The sequence below is a fragment of the Anarhichas minor genome, unplaced genomic scaffold (genome assembly GCF_050575085.1).
Source record: "Anarhichas minor isolate MPS153535 unplaced genomic scaffold, ASM5057508v1 ptg000024l, whole genome shotgun sequence".
NCBI lineage: Eukaryota > Metazoa > Chordata > Actinopteri > Perciformes > Anarhichadidae > Anarhichas > Anarhichas minor.
In genome coordinates, this window is record NW_027466470.1 from 1897903 (window position 1) to 1916711 (window position 18809).

Genomic DNA, 18809 nt, shown 5'->3' on the forward strand with positions numbered 1-18809 from the left:
AACAGGGAAAATCTGATTTTTATTGGTGAGAAGATCAAAAATAAACCACAAAATACAATAAAAAACTAAAACCAGACATCCTGAAACCTTCTGCTCCAATTCAAACTCTCACCGTCACTAATTTGCATCATGATGCCAACTTTGCATAATCTCCCCTCATGTCACCTTTGCTTCTAATTAACAGCAGCTGTTTAATCCCCGTCAGTCACCTTCCCCGTCACGTCCAAACTAAGATCCACATCTTTCCCCTCTGTTTTGCTCATTTCATTGTTGCTATCATCACATTTCATCCCCCCCTCCTCTCTGGTCCTTGCTGTGTCTTTGGTCCTCGTGGTTTGCAGGTTTCCGGTGACTGACTCCCTCTCCAGAGGATTAGAGTCGATGCTGTTCCTCTTTTGTTTGCCTCCAGCTGACGGAGACGTGCCGCTGAGCCTCTGGGAGTCACATCTCTTGTAGTATTTCACTTCACTGACTCTCAAAGCTCCACCGCTGCGTTCTGCGTATACGGTTATCCACCTTTTCTTCTCACCTGCCTCAACTCGTCACGTGTCATGAGTAAATCTGAGTGCAGCAGAGCGAAAGGAGGAAAAAACTGAGCTCCACCTCGTTGATTTGACTTTCCTGTTGGATTATTCTAATCTGTTGCTGGAGAAGTGTTCGGTATTTGATTTAACTGTATTTGTAAAGTGAAATACATTTAAATAAATGTAGATGTGATGTTTTTAGCAACATATCCTCAAACAACGGTTCCTATGATTCTTGGGTTTTCCTATGAAAGTCAGCAACACCTGTTGATATCAGCTCATTACATGAACACAGTCTTTTCAAAATAAAGTACGTCTTCACAGGAAACAATTTAATTAGGTTTATTAAAAGATTGTGAAATAATTAGTTAGGTTGAGGAAAAGATCGTGGTTTGTGTCATTTCACATGCGGCAAGAACAGCGATCTCCTAGAGCAATATCTATATAGAGATATATATATATATATATACAGTATATCTATATCTATATATATACTGTATATGTACATACAGAGAGATACAGTATACATATACCTTCGTCCATACACACATAGACACAAATATTTTGAATAAAAGGGAGAGAAAAATATATATGTATATATTACTTTAATATATATATTTAAAGTAAAATAGAATAAAATAAATACATGAAAATAACTAAATACAAGGTTCATACATTTTAATACCCTTAAATCATCCACATTTTCAAAATAAATAAATATATATATGTATTTATATAATTTTTATGCCTCAAATTGACTAATGTTACTGGAGCTTCAAGGCTTCTCTGAACTTAGTGAATCAAAAACAAACACCCTGAGAAGAGCAACATGTGCGACTCTATTAGAGTGGACGAAGGTGAGCGAGAAATAATATTGCAGAGTGAAAACACACATTATGCAACATGAACATAAATGGGCAGCTCTTCTGACGGGTGCATCCATGTGATAGAATAACAACATCTCCTCCTGCTGTTTGCAGACATCCAATCATGTCCAGGTGAGATATGTGAGACTTTAGCGTCACGCAGACACAACAGAGAGGCCATTACTGCGCCTGATGGAAAACAGAGTGCAGTGTATTTCCGCCTGTGGCTAAGAATCCACAGGGCAGGCAGAGTGAACTGCTCCGCAAAACAATGAGCTCGACATCCCAGCAAATAGGACACTTGTGCTGCGCTCCTCAGGCCAAACATTATACTGTACATGAGCTCACTGTTCCTGCTGCAGCCTCCTCAGGCAGATTCGGATAAATGGAGATGTATTGTTTGTGTCACATTACAGAATTAGCATATTTATGTTTTTCCGTCTCACTCGTCGACGCTTTCTTCTCCTCAGACCACACTCACTTTGCCTGGTTTTGTGTTTCTCAAGCTCTCATCACGTGTTTCTGTTTGATTAGTAATTTGATTTTATTAATCTGTCGACGTGTCATTCATTCAACAGTTTTCCTACTTAAGTTCAGCCACACGTGTCAATTTCAGCTCCTTATATGAATACATTATTTTCAAAATAAACTACCGTCTTCACAGGAAACAATTAAGTTAGGTTTGGGAAAAGATGGTGTAATACTTAGTTTGGTTTAGGTCGTTTGGGTTACAATAGAAAACGGCAGTGCAGTTGCTGAAAAATAAAAAATTTAAATATGAATTCTTGATTTTTGGCCATGGACTGTATATAAAAACTGGACGTAATCATCGTGACGTCACCCGTTGGTTTGTGGACTGATGTTTTGAAGCATCAAGTTCAGCGATTTCATCGTCGCCATCTTGGCTTTTTTTCATGCAGTGAACAGGAAGTGACCGTATTTGGACTGAGGAGGAGTGATGTAGAGACGCCGTATACGTCTCTGGTAGAGACCTGTCAATCACTGTGTAGCCCCGCCCTAAAGCATCCCCTGCTTTATGGTCTGTTTGACTCTAAATGGACCATAATGTACTAAATGAACATCATGCTGTAGTGAAGAAGACTTGAAACTAGAGATTGAGACCATAAACTCATGTTTACAATGTTTACTGAGGTAATAAATCAAGAGAGAAGTAGAGTCATTTTCTCATAGACTTCTATACAACCAGAGGAGTCGCCCCCTGGTGGACACTAGAGAGAATGCAGCTTTAACACATGAAGGATTGGCTTCACTTGGCAGAAAAAAACAAATCAGGTTATGGTTGAGTCCAGGTGGGTGTTTGTTAAATTCCCTAGAGGCGATCAAAGTCAGCTGTGCCACAATTCTTTCCAATTATGTAACAGTTACAACTCTTTCCCTGTTTAATTGTGGAGAAAATAATAATAAATAAGCTGAATTTCAATGCGACGGTTGTTTGAACATTATACCGGCCAAACATCAGCATGTTAGCATGTTGACGTTAGCATCTAGCTTATAGCACCGCTGAAGAGCCTCATAGAGCCACTAGCATCACTGCTTTATTTTGCTATTTTGAACAGAACTTTACAATTATAGATAACAGTGCTGAACAACATCCGGTTATTATGATGATGTACAGTAGTATTTATTAGAAACAAGAGCAACAGTTTCTTTCCTAGCCTCCTTCCTTCCTTCTTTCTTCTTTCCTCTCTCCTTTTCTTATTTCTGTCCTGCGTTTTATGTTTTTCCTGCGTTAATTCACTGGATGTCTCTTTTTGTAAAGTGTATTGAGACACTTCATTTCTTGCTTCCCTTCTTTCTCTCTCTTCCCATTTTCCCTGATGGCTTCCTTTCCTTCCTTCCAGTCTACTTTCACTTTCTACTATTCACCCACTGTGTGTGTGTGTGTGTGTGTGTGTGTGTGTGTGTGTGTGTGTGTGTGTGCGCGCGCTCGTTCGTTTCATTGTTTTTTTCTTGAGAGCGACGCCGTGAAGTCAGCCGCCCCGGTCACGCTCGAGGAGATTCATTACGCCGTGAAATAAAGATCACACCGTGATTAAGTTGATTAGATTTCATGAATATTTGAAAGGCGAAACCAAATTGCTGATTACATATTTGCTGGTGGTTTTCCTTCACGACAGACTTGGAGATCATATCACGTCTCCCAAAGGACTGACTGTAGGCCTACTGTACTGAAAAGACTCTAATATCACATAACTGGAGTAATACGTTGATCAGGTTCATTTAAATACGTTTTAAAGACATTTAGTTTAAGTTAAGTATCTGTTTGCATGGGATGGTTGTGGTTCAATTGCGGTTTAAAACGGCAGTAATGATAATAAAATATGCCAGCGGTGGAAACGCCCACAAATATTCTACTGAACTGTTTTATTTATGTAACAAAAACCGTATCACAAGTTGTTTTATGTCAAATCTTAAAAAGTAAATATAACTGTTAAGTGTCAAACAATATTGATAAACTGAAAACTCTTTTGTCTTACTTGGATTCGGTGAAGAATGATGCTGAATGTTTCAGAACTACGGTTCCCCTAATGCATCGGGAGAATGAGAGGAAGTATATTGTTGCCTTGGAGTCAGCTGTGTGCTGCAACTTCTTTTGACAATATTTGTTTACATTTTGTGAAATTGGCATCATTAAAAGTGTGCTGAATCAGCGATTACACGTTCCTTTTTAAAGTGTACTCATTAATGTACAGATAACTATCACCGGATTAATATGATACTGAAGAAAACTTAACAACATGACGATTCTCAGGCAAGTTCTGCAGTTATATGGAACATCTTCTTTTACCCTTAATTTCTAAGCAGATTTTGTTGATATCCGTTCACACTGATGTGTGTGTGTGTGTCTCATGAGAATAAACATGGTGTGTGTGTGTGTGTGTGTGTGTGTGTGTGTGTGTGTGTGTGTGTGTGTGTGTGTGTTCAGATGTGACTGCGCATCGGTTACACCATTTATTTATGTATTTTTTACCTAAAGGCCCTCAAAGCTGCATTATGAGACATGGACCGCTGGCGGCTCCAAGTGGCTGCAGGAGGTAAGTGTGTAAAGCTCTTTGCAGGTGTCATTCTTTGAGTGAGGAGTCTTTTATTCAGACGTCACACAATAAGTGAAGCCTAAATACAATCTAGTAGACAATATGACGGAGAAGGCACAGGCAGAAGCATGATGCTCATATATGACTATCCTAGTTTAAGCTACCCTCAAGAAAATAAAATACAAATTCTTTCATACGTGTAAACCCCTAAAAATAGCTTTACAAACCATTGTTTTGAAAATCAATCTAAATTACACATTCTTAAATGTATATTAGCGTTGTTAAATAATTAAACCCCTACAATAGAAACACATCTCCTCCTTTATTTATTTTAATCTCTCAAACCATATTGACATGTCCTCCCTCTGCACACACTCTGTTTAAAAAGTTACGCCCCAATGAAGCTTCTCTGGCCCTGTTTTTGACAATAGTTTTCTATTGTCTTATTCACATTCATCTGGGCCTCTTCTCATTATTTAATGCAAAAAAATAATTCAGTATGGCCCAATGCAATTCTGACTTCTGTTGTCTCATTGTTAAAATGTTCCCATTGTTTGTTCGGACTTTTTTTTTTTTTTAGGTAGCGTTCAAACGCAAATTATGTTTTATTATTTGACTAGTTCAGATATATTTTAAAAATAATAACAGCTTGTTTGCATGTTTTGATAGCGGCTAAACTTTCACATATATATATATATATATATATATATATATATATATATATATATATATATATATATATATAAAGTAGCAGTAAAAATGGTAGTAGAAGACGTATCATAACTTCAAAAAATGGAGGATGATTACAGATATTTTATGACATAACTGCTGCAGATAAAAATAGCAGCTTTGCGTTACACCCTTTTAGGAATGATGACAACGTACGTGTAGACAAATTAATCATTGTAATGTGTTTAAACACAGCACGCAAACATATTAACAACCCAACTGGTTGTACCGGTACTTTAAACGTGAGGGATGAGACAGAAAATCTGTCTGTTTTACAGTAGGAGACAATTTGGATTTCACTGTTAAATTTGTATTTTGTTGACTTATGTTCCTGCGTTTGAGTCAGGTTGCTATGGAAGCCCATTTCCACCAACAAAAAACCCCAAAAATTACACTCGGAAATGGGCTTCCATAGGTTTCCCCTGAGGGTTTAACTGTCATCTGAGGTAAACAAAGACAATCTGCACACAGGGAGCAGACACTGTTTTCTCTCTGAGCTCCAGTTCATGACTTATTCTAACAGGGATGTGCATGTATACATTTTAAACTCTTTAAAACGAGTCAATCTGTAAAATTAGTTTAAATTTGGTTTGCAGCTCAACATCCCAACACAGACACACAAAATACAGAATTTATAATACCTGAGAGTGAAACACGCCCTGGTGATCGTCATACAGACACAGCTGAACATCTTAAAAGAACTTTGCAAAAAATGACATTTGCAAACCTATTTGTGCTACGAGTGTAAACGTATTATAGAAAAGACATACTGTAGAAGTTTCTGCACGTTTTCAGACCTTAAAAACCTTTTCTGTCTAAATGTCGAGCGTTATCTGTGTTGAACTTCTTTACATGCTCAGCTCTGCAGCTGGCACTGAAATGAATTTGTTCCCTATCACCTCCTGGCAGACGTTTGATAAGATATCTTCCAGTGAGGAGCTGGAGCGTAGAACGAAGTCGATCAAATGATCTTAATTACAGCAGAAAGCTGAAAGTCACTAAGCTGGTCTTGGCCATAGTGGAGTTTGGAGTGTGACTGTTTGAGGTTGTGGACAGGTGACTTTTATACTGATAACGAGTTCAAACAGGTGTTAACATGTTACTGCATCAATAGTAATATTCTGGCAGCATAGTGAGTCATTTTACTTTTATAAGATTTTGCATGCAGGCCTTTTACTTGTAACAGTATTTTTAAATTGGGGTTTTGCTACTTTTACTTAAAGGTGCTTTATATAAGATTAGGAGCATTTTGATTGCCTCTCAACATGGCGACGGCTGAGCCGGCGGCTCGCCGCTAACGGTGCTGTCAGCGCAAACAGTGTTTACCTGAGGGGGAATCGGAGGGTGTGTGCTACACTTCTGTGATGACACCTGTTGGTCGGGACGGCGTTATGTGAAGGATTTCAGTATTAGAAATATTATAAGTAGGATTAAATAACACCCCTAGTGGTGAGTAGAAGTGTCACAATAATAAGAAGGTTAAAAAGTCACAATATGTTTACTTATGGAATGTATTATAGGTTGACAATATTCTTACTTATAGAGGATATTATATGTTACAGTATATTAACTCATTGAACGTATTAAATCATAGTCACTAAAGGTATTAAAACACTGTATGAATAGTTTTGAGGGTCAGAAAGAGATCATTTTGAGTGAGGCATTTTCAGAGGTGCAGCAGGGGGACGGACAACTGACCAGCAGGTCAGAGAGGAGTTCAGGATGTTTGCCAGAAAGGATCGATCCAGGGAGGGGACAGCATTCAAATGGAGCCAATCACTGATCAACGGAGGATCATTCACACATTTTAGGACAGTTCGGACACTTTCCGACTGTCAGGGGATATAAAAGACAAAGTTCTAGAGAGCATTCCTCAGACCACTTCCGCTCTCGTTTTTCAGAACCTGAATTCAGACCTGTGAGTGAGATGCGTGCATGTGGTCTCTGTTCTCGAGAACATTACTATTGATAGTTAATTCAGTTTGTAAGTGAACTTTGTGTAGTACATTAAATATTGTTTTTAATTTTGAACCGGATCCAGCTCATTTTTCTGATGCGCGTGCGCACTAAGAAGCTCGCAGCAGAAAAGTACCTGCGGCCTGCAGGCTCTCACATCCTTTGTTTTTAAACCTCAACAGTTATCAGCTGTAAACACGAGCGCAGTGCAGAGCAGCAGCCGTGAGCTAGCCGGCCGGCCCGGCTATGTCCACAAAGCACAGAGAAGCTCTGATAACAACACAGAGAGAGAAAGAGTGACGTCATTCTCTACTCAGGTAGGTAAACAATAGTTTTTGCTGCTATATTAGTGCTCTGACTGTCGTATATTGCACCTTTAAGTAGAATATCTAAATACCTCTTTCACCACTGAGTATAACGCACTTTTATGTCTTTGACTAATCTAACAGGTTGAGGGGCTCAACAACCTCTGCAGACGCAGAATTAACGCTACTTTGGAAAAACACAAGCTGTTGGACTCCAAAAACCTCGAGGAGAACATGTGTGCTTTACCTTGATGCCTGTCAGTGCTAATGCTAACTATGCATTTGTGGTTTTGTTTTTGCAAAACTAAACCACAAATGTAAAACATCATAACTGCAAGATGTTCATTTCAACTGGGTAGAAAGACAAAGACAAGTGTTATTATCTCTCTTACATTCTGTCTTAACGTTGTTGTTGTTGTGAGCAAGGACTAAACATACTCTTCCTGTTTAAAACCTCATCTACCTGGAATGAAGCACAGCCGGATCACACTCATTTTCTTCCATCAGTCGTTGCCCCGATTAGATCAGGGTTGTGCAGCAGTGTGGGAGTGTCTCTTAAATGGCCCATTTGAGTGACACTCATTTGATTGATGCATTTGATTTGGATGACCCACTGTTCGCGTTTGATCTCTCCAAATAATTAGTTCAGACCCTACTCAGGAGTTTGGTTCATGAACTGGTCGTGTGCATAGAGGCGTGCACAACTATATTAGTATATCATATATTAGATATGACTCCTTTCTCAGCGTTCTTTTTATGAGAGAGGTGACACTTCATATTACAGCTAAAGAAGCTAAAGTAGTAAAGTCATTAGGTACTGTCTGTCAGGGGGCCCAGACCCTAGGTTTGTTAAAAACTGAAAGACTTTGTACCTAAACACTCAACTGTGCATTGTGAGTAGAAAGAACATTTAAAAAACACATTGTCATGCACATGTTGATGTCACAATGTTATTATACAGAGGACAATGAGGACAAAACGCACCCAGTGTACTGAATGTCAAACCGCTCCTCTTCTTGGAATGAAGCAAAGCGTGTAAACCCCTCCTTCCTTTGTGCTCGAACACCGAGCTCTAGTTTGTCCAAATATTTCCTTGTTCCCTCCCCTTCACTGAGCTGCAGTTTTTATTTGGCTGTAGCCAAAATATGATCAAGTGAGAGAGCTGGCCGGCTACATTCGCTGCAGTTAAAGGGAGCAGAATAAAGTTTGGATTTGGGCACAACTTTTGATGGTTTAGGTGAAACTGACAATAGCTATAAGGGAGGTACAATGGCACAGACAGGAGTTCAGCTGGACCAGGAAACCTTCTCTTGTTCTGTCTGTCTGGATCTACTGAAGGATCCGGTGACTATTGCCTGTGGACACAGCTACTGCATGAACTGTATTAAAACACACTGGGATGAAGAGGATGAGAAGGAACTCCACAGCTGCCCTCAGTGTAGGCAGACCTTCACACCGAGGCCTGTCCTGCTGAAAAGCACCATGTTAGCAGATTTAGTGGAGCAACTGAAGAAGACTGGACTCCAAGCTGCTCCTGTTGATCACTGCTATGCTGAACCTGAAGATGTGGTCTGTGATTTCTGCACTGGGAGGAAACTGAAAGCCTTCAAGTCCTGTCTGGTCTGTCTGGCCTCTTACTGTGAGCACCATCTCCAGCCTCATTATCAGTCCCAAACATTTAAAAAACACAAGCTGGTGGACCCCTCCAACAAGCTCCAGGAGAACATCTGCTCTCGTCATGATGAGGTGATGAAGATGTTCTGTCGTACTGATCAGCAGTGTATCTGTTATCTCTGTCCTGTGGATGAACATAAAGGCCACGACACAGTCTCAGCTGCAGCAGAAAGGACTGAGAGGCAGAGAGAGCTGGAGGTGAGTCGACTAAACATCCAGCAGAGAATCCAGGAGAGAGAGAAAGACGTGAAGCTGCTTCAACAGGAGGTGGAGGCCGTCAATCGCTCTGCTGATAAAGCAGTGGGAGACAATGAGAAGATCTTCACTGAGCTGATCCGTCTCATGGAGAAAAGAAGCTCTGATGTGAAGCAGCAGGTCAGATCCCAGCAGAGAACTGAAGTGAGTCGAGTCGAAGAATTTCAGAAAAAGCTGGAGCAGGAGATCACTGAGTTGAAGAGGAACGACGCTGAGCTGCAGCAGCTCTCACACACAGAGGATCACAACCAGTTTCTACAAAATTTCTCCTCACCTACATATCTCAGAGGACCAATATACTTTCCTCCAATCGACCCCTTTTGTCTGCGGCACTTTGATGGAGTGCAAAAGGCTGTGTCAGAAGTCAGAGATAAACTACAGGACGTTCTGAGAGAGAAATGGACAAAAATCTCACTGGCAGTAACTAAAGTGGATGGTTTACTGTCACAAGAGCCCAAGACCAGAGCTGAGTTCTTCGAATATTCATACAAAATCACACTGGATCCAAACACAGCAAACACTCGTCTGTTATTATCTGAAGAGAACCAAAAAGTAACAGTCACTGCAGGACTGAATTATCCTGATCACCCAGACAGATTCACTAACAGCGCTCAGGTCCTGAGTAGAGAGAGTCTGACTGGACGCTTTTACTGGGAGGTGGAGAAAGGCGAGGGTGGACTTCATGTAGCAGTCGCTTACAAAGACCATAACACTGTAAATGAGAAATTTGGAGATTGTGAAAAGTCTTGGGTATTAGGTTGTTTCAAATGTTCTTATGAATTTAGACACAACAAAGTCCAAACTCCCATCTCAGGTCCTCAGTCCTCCAGAGTAGGAGTGTACCTGGATCACAGTGCAGGTATTCTGTCCTTCTACAGCGTCTCTGAAACCATGACTCTCCTCCACAGAGTCCAGACCACATTCACTCAGCCTCTCTATGCTGGATTTTTTCTTTTTGGTCCAGTTAGAAACACTGCTGAGCTGTGTGAGTTGAAGTATGCAAAACTTGTATAGATAACTGAATTTAAGTGCACGAGTGGTTGGCACTTTGGTATCCTGTGTTTGCTTTGCCTTGGTGCCTGTGACTGCTAATGCTGACTACGTCGTTTTTGTTAAATTCTTGCAAAACAAACTAGAAATGTAAAAGAGCCCCAAAGGGGACATGGGCAAAACTCACAGGTGCTCACGAGAAACCTTCTCCTGCCCACGAGGTAGTTTCTGGTGCACAGAATAAAGGACTTTTAGGGGCTTTGTTTAACAAACATCAATCTTGAAAGATGAGGATTTTCCCATGCAGGAAAAAGGCTCGGTGATTGATTTAATTCACAGGAAATAGTTGATAGATGAATACTTGACTAAAAGTTCTGGTTTTAAATATTCCATTTATATATTTGCAGTAAAGATTAAGTGCTGGTTTTTCAGAAAATGGCAACATTGATGCATTAATTTTCTTTTATTGTTGTAGGTCTGATGTTTACTCTGTATATGTTGATGGTGAGATTACATATTACATATTTTAGGTGCAAAGTACACTCCAGTTAAATGCTCATTTGTCCGGTTTATTAAGGGCAGTAGTCGTGTAAATGTACTTTCAATATGTTTAAAGGCAGGATGCTATAGTGGTGAAGCAGTTGAGCTGAAGCCTAAATTACAATTTTAAATGCTAATAATCATTGAGTCAACGTCTAATGTGACTTCCATTGAACTTCAATCTTCTTTCTCTGTCAGCTATTTGCAGAAGTTCTCCACTAGAGGTCGCTCTTTACTCATGTATTCTACTGTATTCTACTGTATTCTACTGCCACACACTAAAGGTGCTCTACAGCCATTTACGACACACCAGTGGGATGAAGTGGAACTCAAACTATGAGTCAGACATTAGTGTGGGGGAGTAAATACTTTTTGAATTACTGATGAATTTTCTTTTTGACATTTTGAACTGTCAAGAAATACAAATGTATTTTGTAATTTGCTACTGATGATGCTGTTTATTACATGAGTTTCTCTAATTCAACATCAACATTTTGCTGCATGATTTGATGCATTTAATTCATACTCTTTTCATTCATACTTATAATTATATTTCTTGTTATTCTTTGTTTGAGTAGGAATTGTTTGATTTTTTAAGATGGTGTGAGTGCTGTACTTTAGACTTTTTCATGCTTCTCATTAGAGCTTTACCTGGAAATCAACCACGTTGAAGTGTACAATGTAAATTGTGTGTGTTTACATAATAAAATCACAACTTGATGTATAAGAGAAGGTAGTTTATTGTCTTTCTTTTGACTCAAAAGACTGTGTTATCTTTCTGCTGCCACAATATTTGCTGTCAATGAAACAAGCTAATCCACATGTTTGTTTCATACCTTTCCTTGCATAAATGTATTGCAATTCATTAGCTTTATTAAACTATCAGAAACTTGTTATTTAATTTGCAGTTCAATATGTAGAAGCTACCGGTAGAGGTAATTTAGGCATGTGTTGACATTAACAATTATTTAAATTATCGTTCTGATCGATTTTTGAGATTTATGACACAGCTGCAAAGCCATTAAAGTCTCTTTCTACAGTAAAAAAGGGATATAATCCACTGTTACAGATATTTTGAAATCAAAATTTGTATTCAGCACTACACACCTGCCCCATGATAAATAATACTTGTAAATATCCAACATTTAGCAACCATCCTAGAAGCTTTGTTTGCTTGTTGTTCATATTATTATTCCTGTATTTTCCTCTTAATTTATGTATCACAAATGACTCATCACTGAGTAAGTGCATTGAACAAATGAATCATCAGATATGCTCAAACATAAATAAATAATCAAAGAAGATAAAAACCCAAATGTATTATTTTAGGTGCAGAGAAGAAAAAAGAGTAAAAAAGAACTCATCTTGAATCATAAACGTATCTGAAACTCTCATGATCTCAACATCCACATTGAGACAAATACACAATTCGAAAGACTTTATAAAACGTTAGTAGGCTCAACAAGAAAGCTGATGACATCACCAGTTCCCAGATCTTTGCACTGACTTCATGTGAGTCAACGATTTTGTTTTAAAATATTACTTTTGGTTTGCCTAAAACACAAAACACAACAAAATTGAAAAGCAGTGTTCAGTTTTGTTGCCCCACATATTCGGTGTCTACTTCATGCCTTTTGTATTAAATTACATTTGGGGATATGTATTCATATATAGTATGTTCCTTACTGTTATGTCATCTATGTTGTTTATATTATAATTTCTTCTTTTGTTTCTGTTTTTACCATTAAAGTGTCTTTGAGTACATTTTAAAGCGCTATACAAATAAAATGTATTATTATTATTATGTATCTCACTTTCTTCTTCTAGCTTTTCTGTTTCCGCTTATTATTTGTTTCATATCTATATTTTTTTCTTTGATTTGCCATGTTGTTGAAAAGAGGTTTTACTTTCCAGCCCTTTTTCTCTGAGTGACACGCGTTGTGCTTTTATTTTGAAATGTTTCCGGTCTTTTCAGGCTAATTGCCTGCGCCTTGACGCAGCTCCGGGAGAAGATGCTTTGTAGGAGAGATATTTTGACATGAACGTGTTATTTTATTTTATTACACGCCCGTCCTCCCACAGAGCGTGTTGGTGTAACTCGGCCATGAATACTTAAAGGCTCGTGTCGTCGTTTCGCAGTGTTCAGGTTAGTGGAGAGCAGACATTGTTGTTTTATCCGTTAACGTTACCACTGCGGAGTTTAGCTGCTAGCTGTGCGGCTAGCTGGCAAGTTAGCTGTATTGTTAAGGACTTCCTGTTGTACCTTTCAAAGTAAAACCTCATCTAAAAAACCTGGTGAATACTGGTTCTATAAATCCTGCCCAATTAATTCACATAACAAATGGTATTTACATCACCATCATTTTTTGTCATTTGTTGTGGCACAAAAAGAAAGATGCGAAATATATTCAGTCCGGTCAGATGTTTGCACACATACGTACAATTTTTGGAGTGCGCTTTTATTTTGAAGTGCACTTTTCCGGTGTCCGCGGCGTTGACTCTGCGTTAGCTTGACGCAGATGTTTTCAAAACAGCTGAGCAGCAGCTGAGCACTGCGGTGTTTTTCTGAGCAGCGTTATTATCCGAGCAGCTCGTCGCCAGACGAGCTCGGACCTTCTCTCGTTTTCACGCTTCGTTTTTTCCTCGAAGACTCTTCTCCTATTTTTGATATATTTTTGATATATTTTGGGGTTTTTTTCATGCACATCTCCAGCGGATTTACACAGAAATATAATCACTAAATGACAGCTGGTGCGGTGATAACATCGGGGCGGGGGGTGGGTGGTGGTGATGCCCTTGACTTGGGGGAGGATGAGCGAGGAGGGACATTGGGAATGTAATGGAAAGAAGTGACATTGTGACCATTGTGTGATCTTCATTGGCAGGAGGGTGTCAGCGATGCAGCGCATGCTCTGCAAGTTCATCTCGTCCCTGCCGGCCGAGGATCATCATCATCAGCATCATCAGCACCATCATCATCAGCAGCAGCGTCTTGTATAGCAAAGCCATCGAGTGGAGATGTTAGTGAGCGTCTGCAGGGATCCTCGGCCCTGGAGCTCTCCGGCGGGTCGAGCTGAGGAGGCCTGAGCTCGTCTCCAGCCCTCCGGATCGGATGGTGGCAGAAGGCAAAGTGTGCATGACCAGATGAACAAGAGGCGGTCCAGCCTGCGCTGCAGATAAGCAGCAGAAGCTGTGAGTCAACTCTCCTATTGGTGACATTGTTGCCGTTTTTTTGTTGTTTTTTGAGCCTCTTCGTGTGCCAGACTGTATTTGTGGCGAGTCCATGTTCCTATTAATAATAGATGTAATGGGCTGCAGCCCCTGAACTGTGAATGTAGACTTGGAACCGGGGCGTTTTTTTTTTGTATTTTTCTATCGCCTAAAAGACAAGGAAGGTTTGATTGGAAGCGATGGCCGACCACGAGGAAGCGGAGTTGTCCGAGTCCCTCCAGAAGGGGGACGGGTTCTCCAGCGAACCCGAGGAACCCGGCACGCACTTCCAATCTAAAAGTCTGCCCGTTCTAACCGAAGAAGCGCCTCAAGAGGAAATGTTGCTGGCCAGTTCTGCGTCCATAACCGCGGAAGAGAGCGCTGAATTCATCCAGCTCTCGGGCAAGACCGAGTCCTTCCAGCCGGAGCCCCCGACCAGAACGAACTACCAGCCCAAGCCGGGGAAGTCGGCGCTGAACAGGCCGAGCTCGTACATGGAGAACACGGAGAACCGGAGGAGTAAAAACACGGCAAGAAGGAAGCCGCCGGGTATTTTTGCCTCCAGGCTGGCTCGCCTACGACTGCCCAGCAGGAAGTACCTGAGCGTCTTCATCCAGGACTCTCGCTGCTTCCTGTTCTGCATGTGCTACCTGACGTTCATCCAGTCGCTCATGGTGTCCGGCTACCTCAGCAGCGTCATCACCACCATCGAGAAGCGCTACAGCCTGAGGAGCTCCGAGTCGGGCCTCCTCGTCAGCTGTTTCGACATCGGGAGCCTCCTGGTGGTCGTCTTCATCAGCTACTTCGGCGGGCGGGGCCAGAGGCCTCGCTGGCTGGCGGTGGGCGGCATCTTCATCGCCGTGGGTGCCGCCCTCTTCTCCTTACCTCACTTCATCTCGCCGGCCTACCAGATCCAGGAGGTCAACTCGTCCTCCGGCAACGAGGGCCTCTGCATGAACAGCATCGGCAACGCCAGCGGCAGGGACCGCGTCGACATCACTTCCTGTCCCCGAGACCAGGAGGGCAACGAGCACAACCTGTACGTGGCCCTGTTCGTCATCGCCCAGATCCTGGTGGGCATGGGGTCCACGCCCATCTACACGCTGGGACCCACCTACCTGGACGACAACGTCAAGAAGGAGAACGCCTCGCTGTATCTGGGTAAGAGTCTGTGTGACAGCGAGGGTTGTTGGGTACCGGTGTCTCTTGTTGTTGTTGTTGTTGTTGTTGTTGTTGATAGAAAACAGCTGTCATTCACATCCAGCATGTTGCAGCAACTGAAACTACGTTACAGTTTAGTAGAAACTAGGATCATAAAACTCACAGTTCGGATCAGCACAAAAGAAAGTGAACCTCCGTTGGTTAGCCGTTAGCGGTGCTGCTAACGTTACTGCTAACGTTACTAGCTCTCCTGTTGGTTTAAACACTGATTGGTTGTTTACAATGGTTGAAACACGTGTTTTACTGAACATTGGAGAACGATCGTCAGTAAAACTTTATTTCACACTGTGATGGTTAACGTTAAACTGTGGAATTAATCGGCGGTTCACCTGCGTGGTGAACTGTGAGGTTGGTCCACAAATAACCCCAGAACACAATGTTCATATTGGTTTAAAACCAAGCAGAAATGACGCCAATGCCTCCGTCGCTCGCTAGCTAAACTTGGTTTTGGTTGGTTTAGAGTGACGGTTTAGAATCGGATTTATTTTCTAGCTTAATATCTTAGAAAATAGTAAAAAAGTACACGTCTGAATTGACCAGAGCCTGACTAATTAATAAGCTCCTGCACACCAAACTGGTAAAACCATTTCTTCATGGAGCTTTCATGTTGAAACAGGAAACTGTTGCCAGTCACTGAGTGGGCTCCAGTGTTTTGCTCAAAGGCACATCAGCAGTCAGGATGTGGAAGCAATAGGCAGAAAAAGTTCCTGTCACACCCGTTTCTGCCACCGCCGTGGCCCACATGTCTACGGTCCCCCCCCCCCCCCTCTTCCACATACTTCCCCTGAAGTTCTCGCATCAGTGGACTCAAACAAGGTAAAGCCTAATTAACCAACAAATGAGAGTTGGGTTATGAAAGAGAGGAGGGGAGGAGGAGGGAATAGGGGAAGGTCTTATGTGCATTCCTGTCGGTGGTGGTGGTGGTGGTGGGGGGGGGGCCTCCGAGCAACCATTGGCAAAAAAGAGAGGGGCTTTGATCTGTGGAGCAGCCGGTTGTTGGTACGATGTCACCTGCAAGGAGCCTGGAGAGCATGGGGTCGTCTCCAGACATAGAAATAAAAACATATTATAGAAAGAAGAAAGTTTCACTTTAACTGTTTTTAGGCTATTGGTCCTAAGGCGAGATCAAAATATTCTTAGTTGCTAGAAGTTTGGAAAATGCTGCAAGAGCCGAGATTTTGATTGCCTGTCGACAGCTCTCAAGGCGGCTCATAGCTAACGGTGCTAACAGCGCTAACAGTGCAGCAGCTCCTATAAATAATTGTGTGGACATTTTGAAAAGTTCTGGTTGTAGTACACCAACATTTTTAGAGCTTGTCCCATAATCGGAAACTAAAAGTCACAACATATCTGCCTTTTAATTTAAGTTGTTGATTGTAACCGTATCTGCTCTACCAGCCACTTTGGCAAGTCACCAAAAAGCGTCTCGTCTGGCGAGGCCCACTTCACCAGTAAACTCTTGGTATTCAGTTGCTTTTGTGACGGCTGAATGAAAACATTTAACGGGCTAAAGGGTCGGCAGGTTGGAGCCGAGCCGGGTATCCAGCCGACAGCAGCAGATACAGTTTGGCTGCAGGAACGTGGTGGTGTGCTCGGTTGGTTTGATGGCAGCTGACAGCTTCTCTAGTCACTGGAATGAGGACGCCGTCCGTTTTAAAACCATCACAGTTCAGTCCAGAGTCCTGGAAAAACACACAAGCCAGCAAAGTCCTGCCAGTTTGATACCGGTAAACGTTGTGTAATAGCTTTTACTTTCCAAAGTAATCAGTTGGAGAAAGTATGGCTGCTGTATTAGAATCCAAATATACTTTTTTATTATTTCATAACGTCCATGTTTTCCTTATTGATTTACTTTGATGTTTCATATTCCACGTAAACGGACTCGTTAGACGACCAACTCAAATCTGAGATTTGAAAAATCTTGCAAACCAAAATAACCTTGAAGAAAGAAACAGGACTTTCACCCAGGAGTCCGATGTTCGAGTCCTTGAGTGTTAAGTTAAGTCAACGATGTTTTTGACGTGTTTTCTGTACTTATATTACGTTTTATTCAGTTTACGGACTTAATTTGAGCCCAGCCATGATGTTTTTCTAAAACCTAACTAAGTGGCCTTGTTGCATAAACCTAAACAAGTGTTTTTGTTTGAATTCACAACGTTAAGCACGTTAAGCACGTGATCACTGCGACCGTAGCGGAGCGTCGTGGTCTGAGTAAGTCAAGCTAACGTATTAAGTCATACTCACTCAACTCCCATTTTCTTTTGCCTATTTTCTGGAAATTTGGATCACATTTGGACGAACATTTATACAGTATTTCTGTTTTTGCAGTTGACTACCCTGCTCAACAGGAAGCATACAATGTGCATTTAAAGATCTTTGGTTTGCAGTTTGTTCAAAGTGCCTTTCAGGCGTTTTAAAATTTTGGTGCGTTAGTTTTGTAGACCTGACTCTCCCGCTCTCTTTTGCCCCGGGGTGAGATCTACAGTGTGCCTGATATTGACCATGAAGTGTGCACAAAGTGACTGTACACAGATAGGCCTCTTATGCTACTCAGCCCACTTGAGTTATTATGTTAGTGGCAGAACATGAGACGAGCGGAGGCAGATGATGTCTTGAGTAAATCTGCAGCTGTGCTGTGGATTCAGCGGGAATGCCTCGTAGTCGGACCTCTGCTGTATTCATTCAGCCCTTTGCTCTGCAGACACTTTTTTTAAAAACACAGATTGATCGAGCGCGTATAAAAGCAGAGAGGGGGAACTTCCTGGCAAAGGCCGAAATCAATCCGTACCATTTGTCTGGTAATCCCTTTTCAGATCAAAGGTGTCTTCCGGTTCATCTCAGCTGCTAATGGAGATAAAAGACTCACTGTGAGGGAGATTTCAACTTTGACTTTTTAGAAAATATTTAGTCAAATGGCCGTTCCCGCTGGAACCAGCCCAGCAGCCACACAATGCCACATATTCTGTTTGGGTCCCGCCTCGAAGAACAATGGACGTCACGCCGGGACAAAGATGGGGTTTATTCCTTTGTTATTTAACGGGGGAACCCAACTCAACACGAGCCCAAATTGACCGCAGTGAGAGAACTTGTTGTCTCTTTTTGAAGCGGTGGTAACTATTTGTGCTATTGATCTGGTTTCAGTCTTTCCACCGGATTTCAGCAACATGGCTGCAGGGATTTGGTCCCATTCAGCTCCACGAGCATTAGGGAGGTCTGAACACTGATGTTGGGTGATCAGGTCTGCCTCACAGACCTGGTCCTACTTTATGTCATTACCACACTGTGCTGAGCCAGTATGGGCAGCAGCAGCACGCTGGCTGTCTGCTCTGGAACAAACGTCCCGGTCCTCTTTGGCCGTGCTCTGCGGTAGCCTACATACGAGATCATGCCCAAAGGCGTAACAGACCTCCATTAGAATAATTCAGCACAATATTGCTTTGTAACCCCAATAAGAGACGCTCTGTTTGGCTCCCATGAGAGGCA

At 41.7% G+C, this 18809-nt stretch overlaps 2 protein-coding genes and 1 long non-coding RNA gene across 8 annotated transcripts in view; 2 read left to right on the forward strand and 1 right to left on the reverse strand.

Annotated features, from left to right (window-relative positions):
- On the reverse strand, positions 1 to 13626 carry LOC142956869 (uncharacterized). Its single transcript, XR_012956057.1, has 2 exons — positions 5817 to 13626; positions 1 to 1579 (listed from the first exon to the last, which is right to left on the reverse strand). It is a non-coding gene; the product is annotated as an uncharacterized LOC142956869 (long non-coding RNA).
- On the forward strand, positions 6169 to 11627 carry LOC142956866 (tripartite motif-containing protein 16-like). 4 transcript variants are annotated; one of them, XM_076098632.1, is made up of 3 exons: positions 6169 to 6231; positions 7314 to 7448; positions 7581 to 11627. In XM_076098632.1, exon 3 carries the CDS (start codon positions 8706 to 8708, stop codon positions 10377 to 10379), a length of 1674 nt encoding a protein of 557 aa, XP_075954747.1. In that variant the 5' UTR covers positions 6169 to 6231; positions 7314 to 7448; positions 7581 to 8705; the 3' UTR covers positions 10380 to 11627. The 4 variants fall into 4 exon arrangements, with proteins under 4 accessions (XP_075954747.1, XP_075954746.1, XP_075954748.1 ...); XM_076098631.1 differs by lacking the exon at positions 6169 to 6231 and adding an exon at positions 6243 to 7159; XM_076098633.1 differs by lacking the exon at positions 6169 to 6231 and adding an exon at positions 6243 to 7093 and having other exon boundaries at positions 7314 to 7452.
- LOC142956864 (solute carrier organic anion transporter family member 5A1-like) overlaps positions 12876 to 18809 on the forward strand; it is a 24140-nt gene continuing 18206 nt past the window's right edge. Inside the window, exons 1-2 of one of the 3 annotated variants that reach the window (XM_076098626.1) lie at positions 12876 to 13041; positions 13781 to 15266. In XM_076098626.1, the coding sequence (XP_075954741.1) occupies positions 14306 to 15266 (961 nt within the window). In that variant the 5' untranslated portion in view covers positions 12876 to 13041; positions 13781 to 14305. Of the gene's footprint in view, positions 13042 to 13405; positions 15267 to 18809 lie in introns of those variants that run through there. The other 2 variants (XM_076098627.1, XM_076098625.1) reach the window with 2 other exon arrangements.

Bases quoted from the DNA above. Each gene is read 5' to 3' on its own strand.
- LOC142956866 (XM_076098632.1), top strand. From the start codon at position 8,706: ATGGCACAGACAGGAGTTCAGCTGGACCAGGAAACCTTCTCTTGTTCT.